Below are 22896 nucleotides of genomic sequence, written 5' to 3'. Positions count from 1 at the left end.
GAAAATTGTTGTTTGAAAACATTTGTGAAAATACGTGTGGGTGAAAAAGTGTGTAAAAATACGTGTAATGTTGTTTAAAAACTAAAAATTGTTGTTTGAAAACACAAACCAAACACCCCCTAAATAACACAGGCTTTAATGAGAACACATTGAATTCACTTTTCACAATTCTTGATTGATCAAGTTTTGGTTAAAGGGTAATCATAGTTTTTCTTTTGGTTGATCAAGCATGATAGTCGAAACCTTGAATAACTCTTTTCTTTTGATAAAAATCTTGGACTTTTTGAACTTGCCCACATTACAAACGAATACAAATCTTTTGTATCGCTTTTTGTGTTTGACTTTATGTTCTATTGATTACAACTTGTCATATATATGTTTATTTTTTTTCATTTTAAACTTTGATTGTTTTATAAAGAAAGTTAAACAAATACATGATAGGTTGTAATTGGTGGAGTATAAAGTGGAACACAAAAAATGGCACAGAAGATTTGTATTCATTACAAACTCAATAAGATATTATGAAGTAATGAAACTTGCCACTTTAAAATCTAACATTAATGTCTGAAGTTTTATAATTTAACTGGATAACACTTCTTAATATTCTATATTTAAGGTTTAAATTCCTAAGTCCCCAACAAGCAAGTTAAAAAAAAAAAACACTTACATAAATAAATTTAAAAAGTGAGTTAAGGTTAACAATAATGACAGGTAACGGTAATCAAGTTAGTCAAAGACGAAAGTCCTATATTTAAGCTAATTCCAAACTCCCATGCGTGATACATGTTACCAAATCGCTATAAATTGACCCAGTACCTTTTTTTTATGAAATTAATTAAGAGTAGAATTTATAAGCCGATTCCAAACTTCCATACGTGATACATGTTACCAAATCGTTCTCAATTGACCCAGTACTTCTTTAATTGAATTAAATATGAATAGAAAAATATAGCTGCGGCCAAGAAATGCGTGGAAGCCCCGTTTTCCCCGTGAGAAGCTGTCGGTACCAGCTACTGCAACATCAAGATCTAGAACCATAAACAATGGCTATCTACTACTATTAATGTTTTTGGAGATACTAGAAAGTCAATAGCTCAATACCCAATTGCTTGGCACTCTTTGCAACACCGACGCTTCACCCAATATGCCCATTCTTTCATTCATACATTTATTATCTCCTCAGTAAAGTCTCAGTCCATTTATTTGAGCTTTAATTTCTTCTTCCTAAACTTTGGAAAAGGTCCTAATTAACACACACACCCTCTCTGCCTTTCAATTTCCGTGTGTTGACTTTCCTATAACGAACAGCTTTGTATAGCATATCTCCTCTTTTTGGTATAAAAGCCTTAACACAATTTGAGGTCGCATAAATTCTTGCAAGTAATTTCTTGTCCTTCTGCTTTCTTTGAATCCAAAACCATTTATCATTATTGGCCAAACCTTTCAGCTTATAATTATTATCCTCATCTTCTATTGAAAACCACTTCCTATTTTGTCTCACAATTATACTTGACTTTGAAGATCCAAAACGTACAGGCTTGTCTGAGATGGAAGAGATTGACGTTCCTGCTCATTTTCTCTGCCCGATTTCAATGCAACTTATGAGAGATCCGGTCACCCTCTCATCTGGGATAACTTACGATCGGGACAACATTGAAAGATGGTTATTTTCTTGCAAGAACAACACTTGCCCGGTAACAAAGCAAGTTTTGTGTGATACGGAGCTTCTTATTCCAAACCATACTCTACGCCGGTTGATCCAAGCATGGTGCACCCTCCATGCTTCTCAAGGTGTTGAACGCATTCCAACCCCGAAGCCTCCAGTGGACAAAGCCCAGATCGTCAAAATCCTCAACGAGGCAAAGAAGTTCCCAAATATGCAACTCAACTGCCTCAGAAGACTTAAAAGCATTGCTTTTGAAAGTGAAAGGAACAAGAAATGTTTAGAGGCAGCTGGTGGAGTTGAATTCTTGGCTTCAATCATAGTAACAGAGAATGGAAACGATGATATAATGATAACTGAAGCAGCTGTTGATGTTCTTTCTAATCTTAAAATCTCAGAAACAGATCTCAAGAATCTCATAAACAATGATGGTGAATTTGTGGAGTCTTTGTTGCAAGTTTTGAAGCGTGGAAACTATCAATCTAGAGCATACACAACCATGTTGTTGAAATCCGTTTATGAAGAGGCTGATCCGATCCAATTGATCAGTGTCAAATCCGAGTTCTTCTCTGAAATAGTACGCGTTTTGCAAGACCAAATCTCACAGCAAGCCTCTAAGGCCGCATTGAAGCTTCTTGTGGAGCTTTGTCCATGGGGAAGAAACCGAATCAAAGCTGTCGAAGGTGGTGCAGTTGTAGTCTTGATTGAGCTCCTTATTGAGGCATCAGAAAGGAGGGTGTGTGAGCTTGTGCTTGTTGTTTTGGACCAGCTCTGTGGTTGCGCAGAAGGGCGGGCGGAGTTGTTGAAGCATGGAGCGGGTCTGGCGATTGTGTCAAAGAAAATTCTAAGGGTTTCTCATGTGGCAAGTGATAGGGCAGTAAGAATTTTGTCCTCAGTTTCTAGGTTTTCTGCCACTTCTAGGGTTCTTCAGGAAATGTTACAAGTGGGTGTTGTATCCAAGTTGTGTTTGGTTTTTCAAGTTGAGAGTAGTTTAAAGACCAAGGAGAAAGCTAGGGAGATCCTCAGAATGCACTCTAAGGTTTGGAAGAATTCTTCATGTATTCCTGCTCATTTGGTTTCATCTTATCCATCTTCTTGATAATAGCTACTTTCGTGTACATAATGGAAATTAGTCGTGCAGAGGAAAATTAAGCTGCATGTGAATTTCTTGAATCATATACATATGGCTTTGAAGTGGCGTCCTAAAAAGAGAGAGAAATGTTTGAGAAGCATCTCGGCTGTTTTGTTTATTTTATTTCAAATATATATTTATTAGATTAGATTAGACATCAATTGTAATTAGAGTTTTAATTCAATAAGGATATAAAAGTGTTTATTTACACCCTCCAATATCATTGTGTCATATTAAGGTCAAATACATACAATCACACCAATGTTGCCATGTTTTACCCAGTGTGAAGATGCAACTTAAACAAGTCGATCTGTGATAATTTCGATCGTCATTAAATCATTCAAAATCTAGGTTTCGGCAACTTGTTGATCGAGGTCCAATCAATCAAAAAATGTTGAATTTGAATCTAATGTGTTTTAATTGAAGTTGGTGTCATGCTCTTTAATCCCTACCAAGTCTAATATATAGACTCTTGTGTTGTATTCTACTTATGTTGGTTGAGAGAGGCAAAAACTCAAAGCAAATAGAGAGAAAAGTATAGCCTCCATCCCAATGAACCCGCTAGTACAAAAAGACATATTTCCTTGGGCGTGTATCGATTAGTGATCAAGAAGTTGAAGTCACAAACTTAGCGTGTTAGTGCTGTAATTAAATCTTTGAGAGGTTCTTGGAGTTGGTTAGAGGTTCCGTTCATGAACGTAGATGCATCATTTGTGAAGGTATTCATATATCAAACAATCTAGAGAGTTTGAAGCTGTAAAAGGTTTCTACGATAAATTTATCTATTGGGTAGAGTCTAGGATTAGAGGTTTTAATCTAGATTGTAAAATTCTCTTGATATATTGTTTTATCGGGGTAGGCTTCATTCATAGTGGTTTCTTCCTTAGAAGCATTTTTTTTTTTATCAGTTTTTCACTTGACCACTATATCATGTGTTTATTGTTTTATTTGGTTATTACTTTATAATATTGTGCAAGTTAATATGTGATAATTGATGAAATAATATAGTTAATTATTATTAATAATTAATCTAATAATCTGCTGCTTAGTCATTTTAGAGTTGAAATCGGTCTTTTCATATAACCCAGTTACTCAAATTAATTACATATGATAAGATATATACACAATTTTTTTTCTTCCTTATAGACATCATAGAATTTGAAGAATATAACATTTTCTCTATAATGATTACTCTCTATCATCAAACCAAGATATTAATGATTTTCTTTTAGTGTAGGTAGTTTTTAACTTAGGTCACTTGTTCAAAAGTAAGAACACTAAGTGCAATCACAATTTTTAGAACTCAAATTTTATTACATAGTATTGGATATAATATAACATAATATATATTTTTTTGTTGGAGCAATCTTTACCAATAGGCCAAGACACTAATGAGATTTTTAGAGCTCAATTTTAATTATATATATGATAGAAATTTGGAAGTTATGGCATTTCCTTCTAAATGATTCCTCTATATAATTAGGTCAAGAAACTTTCTTTTTTTGGCAGGATTTGAAGTTAGACCAAGGCACCAATGAGTTTAATTTTTTTTAGTGTAGGTAAGATTTGAACCCAAGTTCTTTATTTAAGGACAAGAACACTAAACGCAACCACAATCCCAAGAGACTTATGGGTTTCTTTTTGGTGTATGCATTATTCAAATTTTAGAACTCAAATTTTATTACATTGGCACACACGCCCACCCACCTTAGAAATTGAAACTTGTATTCTCTTTATTATCAAACTCAAAAAAATTTCTTTCTTTTTAATTAATACAAATTCTCTGTATCATTTTTTGTGTTCCACTTTATGTTCCACTGATCACAACTTGCTATATATTTATTTATTTTTTCCGTTTTAATCTTTTGCTATTCTATAAGGAAAGTTAAACAAATACATGACAAGTTTTGATTGGCGGAATATGAAGTGGAACAAAAAAATGGTATATAGAGTTTGTATTCTTTCTATGAGATATTTACGCTCTGTTTGTTTCAACAATGATGTTTTTTAGAAAATGAGTTTTTTTCTAAAAAACATTTTCTATAAAACTATATCATTTTCCTATGTTTGGTAACAACTTTAATTGAGTTGAAAAAAATTTCTTAACTTCCCTTATTTAGCTTGTTGTGAGATAGAGTTGTTTTCCAAAAAAATTTAATGGAAAACAATCTCTAAAAATAAGCCATACTTTTTATGTTGACCAAAGATAGTTTTTCTTTAACTCATCTTTTTTTTATGCAACCAAACACTGAAAAATAAGGAAAATTATCTTTACACTAGGTTTTCCATTGAAACAAATGGAGCGTTAATGAATTGAGCTAACAAACCATAAATGACATGCACAACAACATTAATACTCTTGAGCTCCTTCTCAAAAAAAAAGAAAAAAAGAAAAAAAATACAGCGTTACTCTTTTGCTGGGGTATATACTACAAAGAAGAATGAAAAACCCCTAATTTATATATACTAGTAGTAAACTTAAGTGGTGAGAAAGAATATATAATTATTTTGTGTGACAAAGTTTGGTTTTAGCCTATGGATTGCAAGCTCTTTATGTTATTAACACATATGTCAAATTTGGTGTCAGTCAGATATTATTTACTATTTGATTCATAAACTTATTTTTTATACATAATTTAAAACTACAAAAACTTGAAATTTAAATATTTGATTAATGACATAACTATTAATCTTTGATTTTTTAGAAATTTTGCAAGCATAGAAGATATAAGAAGAAAATATAATCCAATATTGGATTTGTCAAATTTCATATTCTATAAAAATATATTAAGTGAAGTTATAGCCTTAGGCTACAACCAAGTTTGTAACTAAATTTTTTCTATGATTTATTCTCTAAATTTTATTGTATGTAATTTGTTCTGCCTAAAAATTAAACAATTTCTAAAAGTAATTTCTATTTCTTTATTTTAACAATTATATAATCTTATATTTTTGGAGTTTTTTGAAGTGGTCCATATTCTTCTATGTTGATACATCTAAAATTTTTAAGTTTCAAATTTATTATTCAAATTTCTCATCCTTTAAAGGGGATTATCATGATAATAAAAATTTAACATATAATTACATTTAAAATTACTTAAATAATTGATAATACTCTCAACTCAAACCTGTCATTTCCCATTCTTAAGTAAGTACACTACAATGGACCAAAATAGACTAAATGCACCCAAGTGGACCAAACTGGACCGAATTCAAAGTAGTAGACCAAAGTGGACTGAATTGGACCATAATGGACCAAATTGACTCGAATGGACCGAATTCCAAACCTTAATTAGTAAACATATCTCAAAAAAATTAATAATAATTGTATAATAAAGTGATATACAACCATGCATAATCTATGATGTGGAAGTAGCATAGCCTAAAGGAGTGAAGTTTCTAGGTTGATTCCCCCAATTTATTTGTATTGTGGGTCAAGAATATCCAACAATGGGAGGCCCAAAAGATGGCGGTACAGTTTCTACAAAAAAGAAATGAGAGTTATGCTTTCATTAATGAACCTAAGACGTAACAATGTGACCAATCCTCTTTTTAAAGAAATCCAGACTAGACTCCTTTCTTCCCTGGAAGCTTTCCTACTTACTACACTTGTATCTCTCTCCTCAAAATTTTCCAACCCCTTACCCTCTACCCATTGGTCTCTATTTATAGACTTCCCTTAATGGGGTCATCATGATGAGAGGGTGGTTTCCCATGCTGATGGGTCCTTCTGAGCTATATTCCTAGCTAGATGAGACCCACTATTTGTGACTAACATGACTCTCTTGGAACTTGCACCAAATGCCAATAATTCCTAGGCAGATGGATTCTCCCAAGACATTATCCCTTGACCTTAGTATGGTAGAAGCTGTTCGGTTAGGTTGGGAGCTCAAGCCAGGCCGATATAGGGAGTGGGCCAGGTGTTCAGTTAGTAAGCAGTGCAAGATGGGCTCATTTAGGAGATGTGTCATGAGTTTGGTGCAGGCCGATAGTCGTGGACCGTACATATGATAAGTAATGTATTCCAATGGAATGGAAGTGGTTTGTTTTTGAAGTAGCATTAATCAAATTTGTTATCACATTAATATTTTAAACTAAATTATTATGAATTCATCTATGATTCTATGTACTTGTTGAAAGTTTTATTCAAGTTGAATCTGGGACCTTGTAAAGAAAGTTGGTATATTACAAAAAAGCATATTAGGAAAATCATTTGCATGTAATATTTTATATAAAAAGAAAAAGAAAGAGGAAAAAAAACCTTTTGTTATTAGGAGAATTATTATCTCTATCTCTTGAAGTTTATGAAAATGAGATATGATCCTCTAAATAAGAGCGAAAATGGACTCTTTAGCCTGGCCTTAAATACTACATTAGCATACGAATATGAATATAGTGGTGGAATGTGATTTTTTTTTTCTTCATGTGAGTATGAACTAAAAATAAATAAATGGTATTTTTGCTCACGGTATTTTTATTACATGAAATTTTTATTGTAAGTTACATTTTGGTTCAAGAATGTATAAAGTCATAATAGTGAAAAGCGATGGTCATATCATAATTGATAAGTTATAATTAGTTTTGATAATGAATAAAGGAATAATGCATTATTATTGCATATATTAATATTTATATACATATTTTTTGAAGAAATGATAAAAAGAAATAATGACGTGGCCACTACGTGGCTCAACAGAAAATGAATAAAGGTATAATGCATTATTATTGCATACTATTGTGAAATGATAGAAATATATAAAAGAAAGTAAAAGAAACAAGAAATATATATTGATAAACTCTTATATTCAAGTGGTCATCCACAATTCTTTTGATCTCTCTTAGATGTGTACAATAACAGTAAAGTAATCCTACATACATATAGGACCTTAGAATGCTTGTAGAGTTTACGAGATAAAGTTGTTATAATGAGTACACTTATGGATATACATCTCCCCTATAGGTTTTATGCATTTCACCATTTGCACATCCCAAGTAACCTTTTCATTGCCCAAAGTTTACACATTCCAATCAGACTTTATTTCTAACACTCCCCCTTGGATAACCACTTTCTAAGAATATGCCTTGTTAAAACCTTACCAAAGAAAAACCCTATGGGAAAAACATTTTGGCTAAGGAAAAAGAGTACAATATTCTTGTATAACTTCTAGTGCCTTAGGATTGCGTCATTAAAACCTTGCAAAGGAAAACCCAGTGAGAAAAAACCTTAGCAAAGGAAAAAGAGTACAACTAACACACATCATTTAGAAAATTTACTTCCTCTCATGAGTACATAGAATTTCCATTGTTCATGGTAAAATATCCTTAAGCCGACGCATACCAATGTTGTGCACCATCTTCTTAAAAGTCGCAGTTGGTAATGGCTTAGTGAACATATTGGCCAAATTATCACATGATTGTATCTGCTTGACATCAATATTGCCACTCTTTTGGAGCTCATATGTATAAAAAAAATTTGGTGCAATATGCTTTTTTCTATCACCCTTGATATAGCCTCCCCTAATTTGAGTCATACAAGTGGCATTATCTTCGAATAATATTGTTGGACTATTTATGATTGATGATAATCCACAGTTCTCACAAATATGTTGAATTACCGATCTCAACCAAACACATTCACGACTTCATGAATTGCGATAATCTTTGCATGATTTGAGGAAGTAGCAGAAATTGTATGCTTAACAGATCTCCATGAAATAACAGTGTTTCCATAAGTAAATAAATATCCTGTTTGTGATCGGCCTTTGTGTGAATCAGAAAGGTAACCTGTATCAGCATATCCAACTAACTGTGGTTTTGATCAATTTGGATAAAATAATCCCAAATCAGTAGTCCCACGAAGATAACGTAAAATATGCTTAATTCCATTCCAATTTCTTTGAGTTGGTGCAAAACTATACCTTGTAGTAAGTTAACTGCAAATGCTATATCAGGTTGTGTGTAATTTGCAAGATACATCAAAACACCAATTGCACTAAGATATGGTACTTCAAGACCAAGAGTTTCTTCATCATCTTCTTGTGGTCGAAACAAATCTTTCTTGACATCAAGTGACCAACCCACCATTGGAGCGCTCAAAGGATGAGCTTTATCCATGTAAAATTGCTTCAGGACTTTTGTTGTGTACATTGATTGATGAACAAGAATTCCATTTGGAAGATGTTCAATTTGCAGGCCAAGACAATTTTGTCTTACCAAGATTTTTCGTCTTAAATTCATTCTTTAAACAAATTGCTATTTTTGTTAACTCTTCTGGAGTCCCTACAAGATTTAAATTATCAACATATACTGCAACAATAGCAAATTTGGATTCTGATTTTTTGATAATCAGAATGTAGTTGCGTCCATTACAGGAGCATGTGGAAGATGTTCAATTTGCAGGCCAAGACAATTTTGTCTTACCAAGATTTTTCGTCTTAAATTCATTCTTTAAACAAATTGCTATTTTTGTTAACTCTTCTGGAGTCCCTACAAGATTTAAATTATTAACATATACTGCAACAATAGCAAATTCGGATTCTGATTTTTTGATAATCAGAATGTAGTTCCGTCCATTACAGGAGCATATGTTTCCTCATAGTCAATACCAGGTCTCTGTGAGAAACCTTGTGCTACAAGTTGCGCTTTTTACCTTATAATTTCATTTTTCTCATTTCATTTACATACAAATACCCATTTGTATCCAACAGGCATTACACCTTTAGGTGTTCGGACTACAGGTCCAAAAACTTCATGTTTACTTAGTGAATTTAATTCTGCTTGAATCGCCTCTTTCCACATTGTTCAATCATTTCTACGTTGACATTCATCAACGGTTTATGGTTCATATTCATTATCATTACTTCTGGTAATATCAAGAGCAACTTTATATGAAAATATGTTGTTGACAACAATTTTATTTCTATCCCATATTTCTCCTGTATGTAAATAATGTATCGAGATCTTGTTATTTTTACGTACCTGATCCTCTTCAGGAAATAACTCTTCAAGAGGTTTATTTTTAGGAGATTTTTATTCATAAGGTTTGGATAGATCAATTATTTATGTAACCTGTTTCTTGGGTATAGTCTCTTTATAGGTTGCAACTTATTTTTCTTGTACTTTTCTCTTCCAGGGAATTTTATCTTTAACACTGATAGGTCTTCCACACTTCAAGTGTGGCTTTGATTCATTTGCTGCTGTATTAACTGATTGTCCTATGTGGACTTCAATTCGTGTTGGAGTATTAGCAGCTGAAATGTAAGATTTCACTATTTTCTTATTGTCGGTGAATACATCCGGTAATTGATTTGCAATTCCTTGCAAATGAATAATCTTTTGAATTTCCAGTTCACATTGATTTGTACGAGGATCAAGATGAGATAACGTCGAAATATTCCAAGTAATCTCACGTTGTGCTTTAGGCAACGACTTTTCTCCCCCTAATGGTAGGAAGATTGTTTCATTAAAATGACAATCCTCAAAACATGCCTTAAAAACATCACTAGTTAGAGGTTCAAGATATCTAATGATAGGTGGGGAATCAGAACCTATATAAATTCCAAGTCTATGTTGAGGATCCATCTTAGTGCGTTTTGGGGGTGCAATAGGTACATATACAGCATAACCAAATGTGCGCAAGTGAAAAATATTTGGTTGTTTTCCAAGTACAAGTTGCAATGGTGAGAATTTATGATAAGTAGTTGGCTTAATGCGAACTAATGATGCAGCAGAAACTGGTAATTTTGATTTCATAAGCAAAGGTCGAGCAATAATTTGAAGTCTCTTGATAAGTGATTCGGCTAAACCATTTTGAGCATGCGTATGGGTAATAGGATGCTCAACATCAATTCCAATTGACATGCAATAGTTATTAAAAACTTGAGATGTGAACTCAGCAGCATTATCTAAATGAATTTTCCTAATTGGATAATCAGGAAATTGTGCTCGCAACCTAATTATTTGAGCAAGAAGCCTAGCAAATGCAACATTTATAATAGAAAGTAAACATACATGTGACCATTTGGTTGATGCATCAATTAATACCATAAAATACTTGAATGGACCCCAAGGTGGGTGTATTGGTCCACATATATCACCTTGAATTCTTTCTAAGAAAGATGGACACTCAACAACAATCTTTGAATGTGATGATTTGGTAATTAATTTACCTTGAGAACATGCACTACATGGATAATCACTAGATAAAAGACTCTTTTGATAAAAGAATCTCCTGGTTCTTTAAGGGATGTCCGTGAGAGTTTTTAATAATTCGACGTATCATTATTGATCCTGGATGTCCAAGACGATAATGCCAAAGCATAAAAACCTTTGAGTCCAAACACTTCTGGTGTATTACAACATCTGTTTCAACTGTTCTCATTGTAATATAATACAATCTAGAAGAGAAAATAGGCAGTTTTTCTAATATGAGCTTCTGGCCCGATACTATTGAAATAATATAAAGAAATTCTTCACTGCCTTCGTTATTAGTTTCAATATGATAACCATTATAACGTATATCCTTAAAGTTGAGTAAATTTCTGTTTGATTTAGAAGAATACAAAGCATTATAAATACAAAGTTTTGTGTCCTTTGGCAACATGATAATCGCTCTTCCAGAGCCTTCAATTAAGTTTGATGAACCTGATATGGTATTGACATTGGCTTTGCATAATTTTAAAATTTGAAATTATTTTTTATCTTTAAGGATCGTATGAGTTGTTACACTGTCTGCTAGATAAAAATCTTCTCTATTCATCTTGGAATTGATTTTACTAGTATGACCCATGCATCTTCACATATGCAAAACATAAATTAAACTTTATTACTTTAAATATAAATAAAATATATCAAAATAAAAATACTTATTTCAATGCCATAATATAATGAAAGGAAAATAATTAATTGGTATGGATATTTCCATCACCAATCATACTTATTAGAATACGATAATATAATAAAAGAAAATATTTAATTGGTATGAACATTTCCATCACTAATCAAATTATCAAATATTCTATCAACGACATATCAAGATGAGTCATATCCACTTAATTTGGAAAAATCAAGATAATTCATAGGATCTTCAAGATTATTATGATTAGCAAAGTTCGTTTCAATTCCCTTTTTCATTTATGGTGGCTTGGTACAAATCTACCAAATATTTAGGAGTACAACAGGTATGTGACCAATGACCTTTCGTACCATAGTTATAACACTTAATTTCATGGCCTTTTGATGGTTTTCAGCAACAACTCATTATTTTGTTCGACCACTAGAAGATAAAATATTAGTTCATAACACTTTATGAACATATGCATTCGATATTGCTACTGCAGAAGCACATTCGAAACATAATATATATGTTTTCTATTATATAATTTTAATTGTGGGTTGATTTTAAAGTGCCAGATTAACTCACTTCCACCTTTAGTTTATTGCAACTTTAGTCATACTGAGCTTTTAGGATGATCAAGTTCTTCTAGAACCTGTAATTCTCCTAATGGATCCTTCATAGTAAAGTACTTAGTTTTTATGTAAATAATGACAAATAAAAATTATTGCTTTTGAATGATCCTTTTGGGATACTCTGTTGCCATAATAATATCTTCAGGATTTATTACATCAACATAAATCTCATCAAGATTCATTGCTTCAAGATGAATCTTAGTATCAAGGATCCATGATATCCATGGTAAGAAATTCTTGCCTAAGATGTCAAGGACAACAAATTTAAGTTTTGTAAGGTTTGACATTTATATCAAATATATAATTACGTAAGTAATTAAATAAACAAATATTTTTATCATACAAAATTCTAATGAAAGAATGCTACATAGACATATCTATTCAAAGTTGATTCATACACGGTACAAATAACTATAATTAAGTTGCTTTATCACAAACCATTTTTAACAAAATATTTTTAATCAATTAAATGTGAATCTCATAACATGCATCTCATAACAATAGAATAACGTGAATCTCATAAATTTTTTAATCAATTAAAAATTACTAAAATTATGAGCGTAAAACGTAAAGACAAACAAATAGGATAATTACTAATTCCTTAAAAAGAAAACTTACCATGAGTTGAGAGAACTACACAAATAATCTTTGATGATTGAAGAACAATAGGAGGACAACTTCCTTTCCAAAGATTGGGTAGAAGTTCGTGCTGATAACGTATTGTGAAATGATAGAAATATATAAAACAAAGTAAAAGAAACAAGAAATATATATTGATAAACTCTTATATTCAAGTGGTCATCCACAATTCTTTTAATCTTTCTTAGATATGTACAATAACAGTAAAGTAATCCCACATATATATAGGACTTTCGAATGTTTGTAGAGTTTATGAGATAAGGTTGTAATAATGAGTACACTTATGGATATACATCTCCCCTATAGGCTTTATACATTTCACCCTTTACACATCCCAAGTAACCTTTTTATTGCTCAAAGTTTACACATTCCAATCAGACTTTAATTCTAACACATACATTAATATTTGTATACATATTTTTTGAAGAAATGACAGAAAAAAAATAATGACATGGCCACTACGAGGCTTAATAGAAACGTAGCAATAATAAATATTATATTTCAATTTTTAGATATTATATAGATAGCAACAGAGGCTAAGACTAAAAATTAGATAGTATAACAAACTAACTCTTAAATATCTTACCCATGGTATACAAAATTTGTAATATAATCTATAACTCAATGGATTTGGATATAACAGAATTCGTAACAAATTCTATATCCAGTACATCGTTGCATTGAATATGTTAGGATACAGACACGTGTTCAACTTTGGACATGTGTCCACATCTGCACTAAACATAAGCCTTGTCCTTACTCAGTGAGGATAAATTTTACTGTTCATCACTATTGCTTTTTTATTTTTTTATTTTTTATGCAACATCACTATTGCTCAGTATGACACAGTTTTGCTTTCTTCTCTTAAATCTTGCCTACAGTGCCGTTTTGATAATCTTCTAATAAAAGGCTGTAGTGCTACACTGTCGTTTAGCTTATTATATTCAACAGTGCTATCACAATTAACACAAACATATATGGCAGTAGCAAAGCTTCTTCTGTTTGCTATTCTTCTCCTTCTCGTCCCGCTATTTTCTTTGCATTCCTCAAGGGACCCCTTTGGTATCTCTCTCTCTCTCTCTCTCTCTCTCTCACACACACACACACATGCACAAGAACACATACACAGTAGATATTCATGAATTTCATTATTGTTATTTTTGACAAATATCTCTACAGTCTACACGCAGAATCAAATCTCTATAATTTTGATGATCATGCAGATTTGGATTTCTTACCCAAAACAAGTGAAATCGATAATGGAACGTGTCATTTTACTAGTCGTTGCAACAATGCAGAAGCTAAGTTGCACCGACATAGACACGGACACAGGGATACAACGATTTTTGAAAAATAAGGATACGACACGGCGTGGACACAATAATTAAATAATTAATTAAATTTTATATTTAGGCATATTTTTAAATATTTTTAGACATAAAATAAGTTTATGTCTAGAATTTAAATTATATAAGAACTACAAATAAGTAAACTAACACTCAAAGTAGTACAATAATACAAAAAATGTTTAGAGTACAAACCAAGAGTAGAGAAATTTTATATATATATATATATATATATATATATATATATATATAGTATAACACAATGACAGTGAGAGTGGGAATAAAAAGAAAAAAAAAAGCTTTATAAGTAACGCAGTGACAATGAGGTAAGGTTGGCCAAAGCACATCTGAAAGAAAGAAAAAAAAAAAAACAGAGAGAGAGAGAGAGAGAAGAGAAAAGGTCGGACTTGTTGCCTATCAGTCCTATTCCATGCCGAGAGAGAGAGAGAGAGAGAGAGAGAGAGAGATCGGAAGGCATGGCGTTGACGACGACTATCTATGGAGGTCGCCGATTCGCTGATCGGCCCGATCTAGCACTGGTGAGAGACCGAGGGTAGCGGGGTAGAGGCCAAAGGGAGGGTTGATCTGTGATTTTCTGTTTTTTTTTTTTTTTCACTGCTAGCGTGTCCACCGTGTCGGAGCCACATCGGCGTTGTGTTAGAGAAGCGAAGAAAAAAAAAAAAAAAAAAAAAAAAAAAGAAAAAAAAAAAGGAAACCACTCGGACACTGGAGTTTGGCGAGTCGTGCCGGTATCCGTGTCTGACACGTGTCAAACAGCGACATGTCGCCAAAAATGGCAGTCGGTGCAACCTAGTGCAGAAGACTGGGATGTGCGGCCCTTTGACAAATCCATCTTGCTGTAAAATATCTTCCCAACCTTACAGGGGAATATAAATGTTGTTGTATGTTCTCCTAAATCCTAATAGTACTCGATTAATAAATAAGGTCCAGCTAATGTATGCCTTTAGGGCATACATTAACAAATCCGTTTTTGAAAAACTTTATCAGGAATTGAAAAAGCTGTCAAAACTTTTTCAATTCCCGATAAAACTTTTTCCAAAAATGGTATATTATTGTGTGCAAAATTCTAATAAATAAATGAATCAAACAATAATAATAATACCTAATCAGACAACTGAGGGCAGAAGATAAGGCGATATGACCACGCTATATGCCTTTAATTTCCTATTTAATCTAATGTTGCAGCATGTGTCATTGTGTCAAGGTTGGCATTTTCATGCAAGTTACACTTTCACTTTTGGCTCTAGACGAGGAATAAGCCATGAGTTTTATCATCAAAATAGTCTTGTATTACTACAGTGTGAATTTCTTGGCTCGAATGAAGTAGGGTGAGTGAAGATATATTGACACTAAGGACTTCAAGACCAGTAACAAGGAAGCCTCAACATCGAAATAAGTTGATGTTGAGACCACACCCATTATTCAACCATGCTATGGTTTGTCGCATGGTTTGAGATTCTCTTCACAACATAATTCTTGGTTTACACCAAGGAACTGGCTTTTATCCAATTGGTTGTGAAATCTAAGTAGCTTTAGGTCCCTCGAGTTCATTGTTGTCGATCTTCCCACCGTAAAAGAGAGAAGTCTAGAGTATGCAAGGGACACCCAAAATTATAATAATGCATAGAAAGATTATCCTTATAGCACGTGTGTTGCCAAGCACCTAGGTGGATCAAAATGGCAACACATGGGTATTGCTATGCGGCCATTATATGTGGATAAGGATGGCTATATGCGGCTCTAATCAGATACAAAACCTTTTTATGTTTTAGAGATGTCAACTAATCTCAAAATATGGCATTAGTGTTATAAACTAATTTAGGGATTATGCTACGTCTCAACTTAGAAATTAAGCCAAGTGTAAATTTGTCAAATATATAAGCATTTCATGTGAACCTGAGGTATTATAACTCCTTCGTCTTAAAAAGTGACAATAGTTACATTGTGAATGATGAGTTTATACTCTTAATGGAGTTCAACATATTGTGAAAGCATATAATAGGAGCATTAGGAGGAACTTTACCTATGTAAGCATAAAAGTGGTGATGTTTCTAACAAAGAATTAGTGTTCTCTGTTATAAATTCTCATGAATCTAGTGTTTAGTACAATGCCATAATATAGTGCTAATAAGATGTGAACTTTCAAAATTTAGGATGCTATGTGTATGTTTTTTTCTTTTTTTTGATGAATATAAGATAAAAATTTTGGTTTAAACTTTAGTAACAATTAACTTCTTGGAGTCTTGAGATTGCTAAACTATGGGGAGGTTTAAGTTCAGACACTTTTAACCTAGTGGGGTTGGCCGAGTGGCTGGGTTTGACTAGGAGTTCCCTAGTTCAAGTTCGGACACCAGTACTTTGAAAAAACTCCCTGGGCCAGCGATTTACCCCGCTATGAGCCCATCCATCACGAACAGTGATTAGTCTCTGATTGAAAGTTTTAAGAAAATACTGTGGAAAACAAAAAAACAAAAAAAGTTAAAAGACTTTTTTTTATGCATGACAGAGTATACCAACCAAGTTTTCTCCCACCTGATGTGATTGGGTAGAGTCCAGGTCTGAGTGTTCCGCATGCAATTAACAATCTACAGATAATGCTTCCAACATAAGAATTTGGTATCTTCTAAACCTTCTAAATGTTGATATTCAGAAACTTCCGTTTTTGTCATCCCTAACCTCAACTCTCCTCTGTTGTGCTTTATTTCATTTTTTTTGTTTCATTTATGCATGACAGAGTATATCAACAAAGTTTTCTCCCACATGATGTGATTGGGTAGAGTTCAGGGCAGGGGCGGAGGGAGGGGGGGCGAGGGGGGGCGGGTGCCCCCCGAAATTTCAATTTTTTTTTACTAGGAAATACCAAATTGGCCCCCCCCCCCCTTACAAAAAAAAAAAAAAAAAGAGCTAGAAAGGAAAAGTAACGTGACTTAATTGAGTTCCTTTTTTTTTTTTTGACAGAAGTGATAAAACTTTTCCTGCTTTCCTAGTAGTAGTAGACTTCTACCCCTAGAAGTAGTACAATTCTAATGATCTCTATAACAACTTTGCTACACCTACCCGGATTAGAAGTCAGTAGAACTGCGAAAAAAAGAAGTATATATAATGCAAACAAGGCACGCCTCCCATCACAACGAAAAAATTTCTTTTCAATCCAATTTCTTTCTTTGGATCTCGGAGTTAATGTGATTTTTAAAAGCATTCAAGTTGGGTTTTTAAGTTACATTCAAATATTTATAGGTATGCATACTCTTAATACTTTTGCTTTGATTTATTTATTTATTTTTTTTTAAAGAATCAAATTATATGTTTAAACTGTTTATATTTAGATGGATCTCTTAATTTGACTATTCTTAACCATAAATTTATAATTCAAATTATATGTTTAAACTATTTGTATTTATAATGATCTCCTCATTTGATTATTCTTAATCATAGATTGTAATTTTTTTTTCTTTATTTTAATGATATGACATATATATTTGTAGTTAATTGAGATTATGGAGAATCTTGATCATAATAATGAGTCCGGATCAAATCCTAAACGAACTCGTATCGAAGTGGATGTTGCAAATCTTCCCACGGATCCTGGTTTAAGAATAAAAATTTGTAACTATCATCCTAATGAAAGAGATCAAATTAGAAGGCATTATCTACAAAATAAACCTTGTCAACCAGTTGATCATGATTTTCCACAAAGTCAATTTGGCAAAACAAAGCGTCGATTTAATCCAGTGTGGTTCAAAGACTATCCTAGTTGGTTGGAATATAGCATTACGAAAGATGCTGCATATTGTCTATTTTGTTATCTATTTCGACCGATCTTGGTGATCGAGGAGGGGAAACTCATTTGTTCTTGAAGGATTCGAAATTGGAAAAAGAAGGAGAAATTACGGAATCACGTTGGGGACCACAACGGTGCACATAATATAGCTCAAAGAAAATGTGAAGCTTTGTTAAACCGGAGACAAAGTATTCAAACAGTTATAAACAAGCAATCGGATGTCGAGAAAGGGAATATCGAACTCGTTTGAATGCATCGATTGGATTGTATTTGTTTTCTACTACGGCAAGGATTAGCATTTCGTGGCCATGATGAATCTAAAGACTCCAATAATCAAGGAAATTTTCTTGAATTATTACGGTTTCTTGCAAATCACAATGAAGAAATTGATAAGGCGGTCCTCGAAAATGCTCTGAAAATCATCAAATGACCTCTCACGATATCCAAAAAGAAATAGCAAATGTTGCAAATTTGTTGAGACAATAAATGCTATTATTAAAGATATTGGAGACTCATTATTTGCTATTATAGTTGATGAATCACGTGATATGTCTACTAAAGAACAAATGGCGATTGCTTTGCGCTATGTGGACAAGCCCAGGACATGTGAATGAGCGCTTTTTAGGCATTACACATGTTAATAATACATCAGCAGTGACACTAAAGAGTGCAATTGAGGAGGTATTTAATAAACATAGCTTAAGCATTAGTAGATTGCGGGGACAAGGCTACGACGGGGCAAGCAACATGCGAGGTGAGTTAAATGGACTAAAAACTCTTATTTTGAAAGATAATCCTTCTGCCTATTATGTCCATTGCTTTGCACATCAGCTTCAACTAACATTAGTTGCAGTAGCAAAAAATCACATCCAGATTGCAACCTTTTTTAACTTGGTTGCAAAGGTATTCAATATTGTTGGAGCATCATGCAAACGTCATGATATTCTTCGTGAAAAACGTAATGCTGAAGTTATAGAAGCACTAAAAAATAATGAAATTTCAACTGGTCGTGGCTTGAATCAAGAAATGAGTCTAAAAAGACACGGAGATACACGTTGGAGTTCTCATTATGGTGCACTTGTTAATATTATTCACATGTTTTCTTCGTAATTGATGTGATTGAAACTATTATAGAAGATGGTTTAGATTACGATCGAGAGAGCGAGAAGCATATATATTAATTGGTTTACTCCAAACATTTGAATTCGTGTTTGATTTACATTTGATGAAAGGTGTGCTTGGCATAAGTAATGAGTTGTCACAGGCATTACAACGAAAAGATCAAGATATTGTGAATGCTATGAAGTTGGTTGACATTTCAAAGCAACGTTTACGGAGTCATGAGAGATGATGGGTGGAACTCTTTGCTAGAGGAGGTTTTACGCATTTTGTGCAAAAAATAATATTGATGTTCACGATATGGATGATTTTTATCAACCTCGGCCACGACGAAAAGCTCAAAACATGAAAAATTCACATCATTATCAAGTGGAGCTTTTTTATACTTGTTATAGATATGCAACTTCGGGGAACTCGATAGTCGTTTTGAAAATTCTGAATTATTACTTTGTGTTGCATGTTTGAACCCAGATAACTTATTTTCGGCATTTAACAAGGAGAAATTAATTCGGCTTGCTCGGTTTTATCCAAGTGATTTTTCAACGAGTTCAAGTTTCTTTCTTGGATAACCAACTTTAGACATACATCCATGACATGCGGTCCTGCGAAGAGTTTTCGGCACTTAAAGGAATTGGACGACTGGCGAAAAGATGGTAGAAATGAAAAAGAATGTTTCATATCCATTGGTTTACTCATTAGTGACTTTGGCATTGATCTTACCGGTTGCAACTGACTCTTGTTGAAAGAGCTTTTCGGCAATGAACATAATTAAAAATCGATTACGCAATCGAATAGGAGATCGATGGATGAATGATTGCTTAGTCACATATATTGAGAAAGATATATTCAAGACTATTGAGTGTGAAGAAATTATGCAGCGGTTTCAAAATATGAAAAATCGTCGATGGCAATTGAGTAAAATAAGCTAGGTGTGAAAAAATAAATTAAAGTTTACATTTTATGTTAGATTCTGTATGACAATTACATTATCATATAGTTGTTTACTTATTTTGTTATTAATATTGATTAATTTGTTTAGATTAATTTTTTAGTTCTAATCTTGTCTTTTAATCTTGCTGACCTAAATTCACAGCTCCGCCCCTTTGGTTCGGGGTGAGTGTTCCCTACTCCCCCCCCCCCCCCCCCCATCTTTTTTATCAAAAATTGTCTAATATTCCCAAAATATGACAAACAAATGTATCCCAAGAGAGGGTATATATATACATATATAAAAGAAAAGGAGAAATCGTAAGTGTCAAATCTTCAACTATAGCTAAGTGGATTTTTTTTTTCAAACGGGATAACTCATATGTCTTAAAATGTCTTTTCAAGCTAATCTTTTACAAAAGAAAATGAAATATAATAAGATCAAGGAAAATGTTAATTATTGCATTCATACTTTTTATTTTACGTATTTCCCCTTATGTGGTTGTCTTTTTCAATTTTTTTTATAAGCGTCTTTTTTCAACCATTTATGAATTGATGTTCATAGCTATTCAATCCAAATAGAAATATGGTTTTAATATATCCGCATGCAATTAACAATCTACAGATAATGTTTCCAAGTTCCAACATAAGAATTTGGTATTTTCTAAACCTTCTAAATGTTGACCTTCAGAAACTTCGGTTTTTGTCATCCCTGACCTCAACTTTATCTCTTCTCTTTTGCGTTTTATTTAATTGAGCAAATAATACTCCCCTTCCTTGAGGTTTGAGAAATTGACACTCACCCTCAAACTTAAAAGGGAAAAACATTTTCCTCCTTTGACATTCATTTGACTAAACTTTGTTAAATTAATGTTAAAAATGTTGTGTACTAACCACCCTTTAGTTAAGAATGTATTTCCAAAATTGCCCTCAGCTTATTTTTAAAAGTTTTACAAAATCCAAAATTTTCCCACTCATCCTTTTCCGCTTCTTTGTAAATCTAGATTGATGTTAAGGATTTTTATTTACAAATTCACAATAACAAATACACCTCAGCTGGTCCCCTACAATCTCTCATCCCATGGCCCAACAATGATTCCACAGTGAATACGACAAAAGCTGAATTACCAGGTAAATTTCGACAAAGCCTTCAAAATTTCTTTTATTTTAGCATAGTTGAGCCATGGATTTTTAGAATTTATGTGTAGATAGATTATTATGTGCACAATGGTATAACATTCACAAAACAATTTGTAAAGCTTTAATTTTTTTTTTTGTTTGAAAAAGCTCGATTTTTGTTGTTGTTAATGGTTTTACTTCAAAGTTCAAAGACATTCCGTTGATGGATTTTGTTTGAAAATGCTTGATTTTTTTGTTACACAATGCTTTGGATATTTACTCATGCTCTATTATCTTATTTCTTCTACATTTTTTTTCAAAGATTTTATATTCGTTGAATGTCCTAAACCAAAATTTTGAAATTAATATAACTAAAAAATTAGTTTTTGAGAAGTAGTTCTAGTATTTGGAAAAAGCCCAAACTATCTCCCTTGTGTCTATAATGCTTGAAAGGTAATTTGCAATCCAATAAGTGGATGTAAAAATGAGCTAGAAAGTAGAAGCCAATAGCCATTGACACCTTACCTGACTTGCATGAAGAAAAATAATTGATTTGAACTTCTAGAGTTTCTCTTGTACTTTGAATAATTAAAACTAGCTTAATAAATTTGTTAGGTTCTAAGTACTTAAGAACTAATGTATTAGAACTCTAATTAGTATTGTTGGCAAACCATGATCAAAACAGGTGTTTAGTCTTGTTTTAGATTTCCTCAAAGTATGACATTCATGTAAAGTTGGAATTGAGTTAACTGCAAAAGTTACTGTGTAAATCTGTCTGGCTTAATCGATCGAGAATTAGACTCGACCGATCGAAAGTCGTGCAGATTGTTTTTTCTGCAGAATTTTCAACTCAGCCCTAAGCTCATGTGATGTGTAGAGTTTTATGTTTTGCCCTAGGTATAAAAGGCAAACCCTAGTCACGTTTTTGAGGTTGCTTATATTGCTGTTTGTGTGAATCTCTTGTGAGATCTGAGAGGTGCTTGTCTTCACACAAGCTTAGGATTATCAAGAAGGAGATTGCTTCAAGAACTTGATGATCATTTAGTTGCTGCCATAAGAGTTTAAAGATACACAAGCGGGAGTGCTTGTACTTGCTAGAGAATCCAAGAAAGAAGGAGTCTGTGGTCTTGGAGCTTGCACGTGGTCGTGTCAGTAAGTTTCTACTAGTGGGTAGCAATAGGATGTTAGTGGTCTAAGTCGCTATTGTACAACTTCGATTCTTTCATAGTGGATTCAGGTTTACCTTCAGGATAGCTAGGTTAAATCCTCCCTAGGTTTTTTACCGGTTTGGTTTTCCTAGGTCATCATATCTTTATATTTTTATATTCCGCACTTTGCATTGATATGATTATTTGATTGTGTTAACCTAGACCTGGAATTTGGCATAAGTAATAACTTGTCTTGTTAACTAGGTTAATCCAATTGTTGTTTAAGGGGTCTAAATAAACTCTACAAAATCTATAAGTAGATATCCTGTGTAATGAAAATGTGGTTTAACAAAATAAATTGCAATGAAATAAAAATAGCAACACAACACAACAACACTTTGATAAACACACACACACACACACACATGTATGTATGTATGTATGTATGTATACACACACATGCACCTATGTAAATTCTATCCAATTCACCTATGTCTAAAAGTTTTTTATATTGATAAGTGACTTTGAAAATT

The 22896-nt window shown here is 32.8% G+C and overlaps 2 protein-coding genes across 2 annotated transcripts; both read left to right on the top strand.

The window, feature by feature from the left end:
- The first annotated feature begins 1097 nt into the window (after positions 1–1097).
- LOC142608057 (E3 ubiquitin-protein ligase PUB23-like) lies at positions 1098–3071 on the top strand. Its single transcript, XM_075779765.1, has one exon. It carries the CDS (start codon positions 1548–1550, stop codon positions 2760–2762), a length of 1215 nt encoding a protein of 404 aa, XP_075635880.1. The 5' UTR covers positions 1098–1547; the 3' UTR covers positions 2763–3071.
- A 15564-nt stretch (positions 3072–18635) lies between these two features.
- Positions 18636–19401, top strand: LOC142606282 (uncharacterized). The gene is made up of 2 exons (XM_075777662.1): positions 18636–19122; positions 19283–19401. The coding sequence occupies exons 1-2, from the start codon at positions 18636–18638 to the stop codon at positions 19399–19401; spliced, it is 606 nt and encodes a 201-aa protein (XP_075633777.1).
- Positions 19402–22896: the final 3495 nt, after the last annotated feature.

This window comes from Castanea sativa, chromosome 8 (genome assembly GCF_040712315.1).
Source record: "Castanea sativa cultivar Marrone di Chiusa Pesio chromosome 8, ASM4071231v1".
Lineage (NCBI taxonomy): Eukaryota > Viridiplantae > Streptophyta > Magnoliopsida > Fagales > Fagaceae > Castanea > Castanea sativa.
This window is presented reverse-complemented; position numbering and strand designations above follow the sequence as displayed.

Coding starts and splice junctions, on each gene's coding strand:
- LOC142608057 (XM_075779765.1), top strand. CDS start 1,548: ATGGAAGAGATTGACGTTCCTGCTCATTTTCTCTGCCCGATTTCAATG.
- LOC142606282 (XM_075777662.1), top strand. CDS start 18,636: ATGTGGACAAGCCCAGGACATGTGAATGAGCGCTTTTTAGGCATTACA. Junction 19,123..19,282: donor ACGTTGGAGTTCTCATTATG/GTGCACTTGTTA, acceptor ATTTGATGAAAG/GTGTGCTTGGCATAAGTAAT.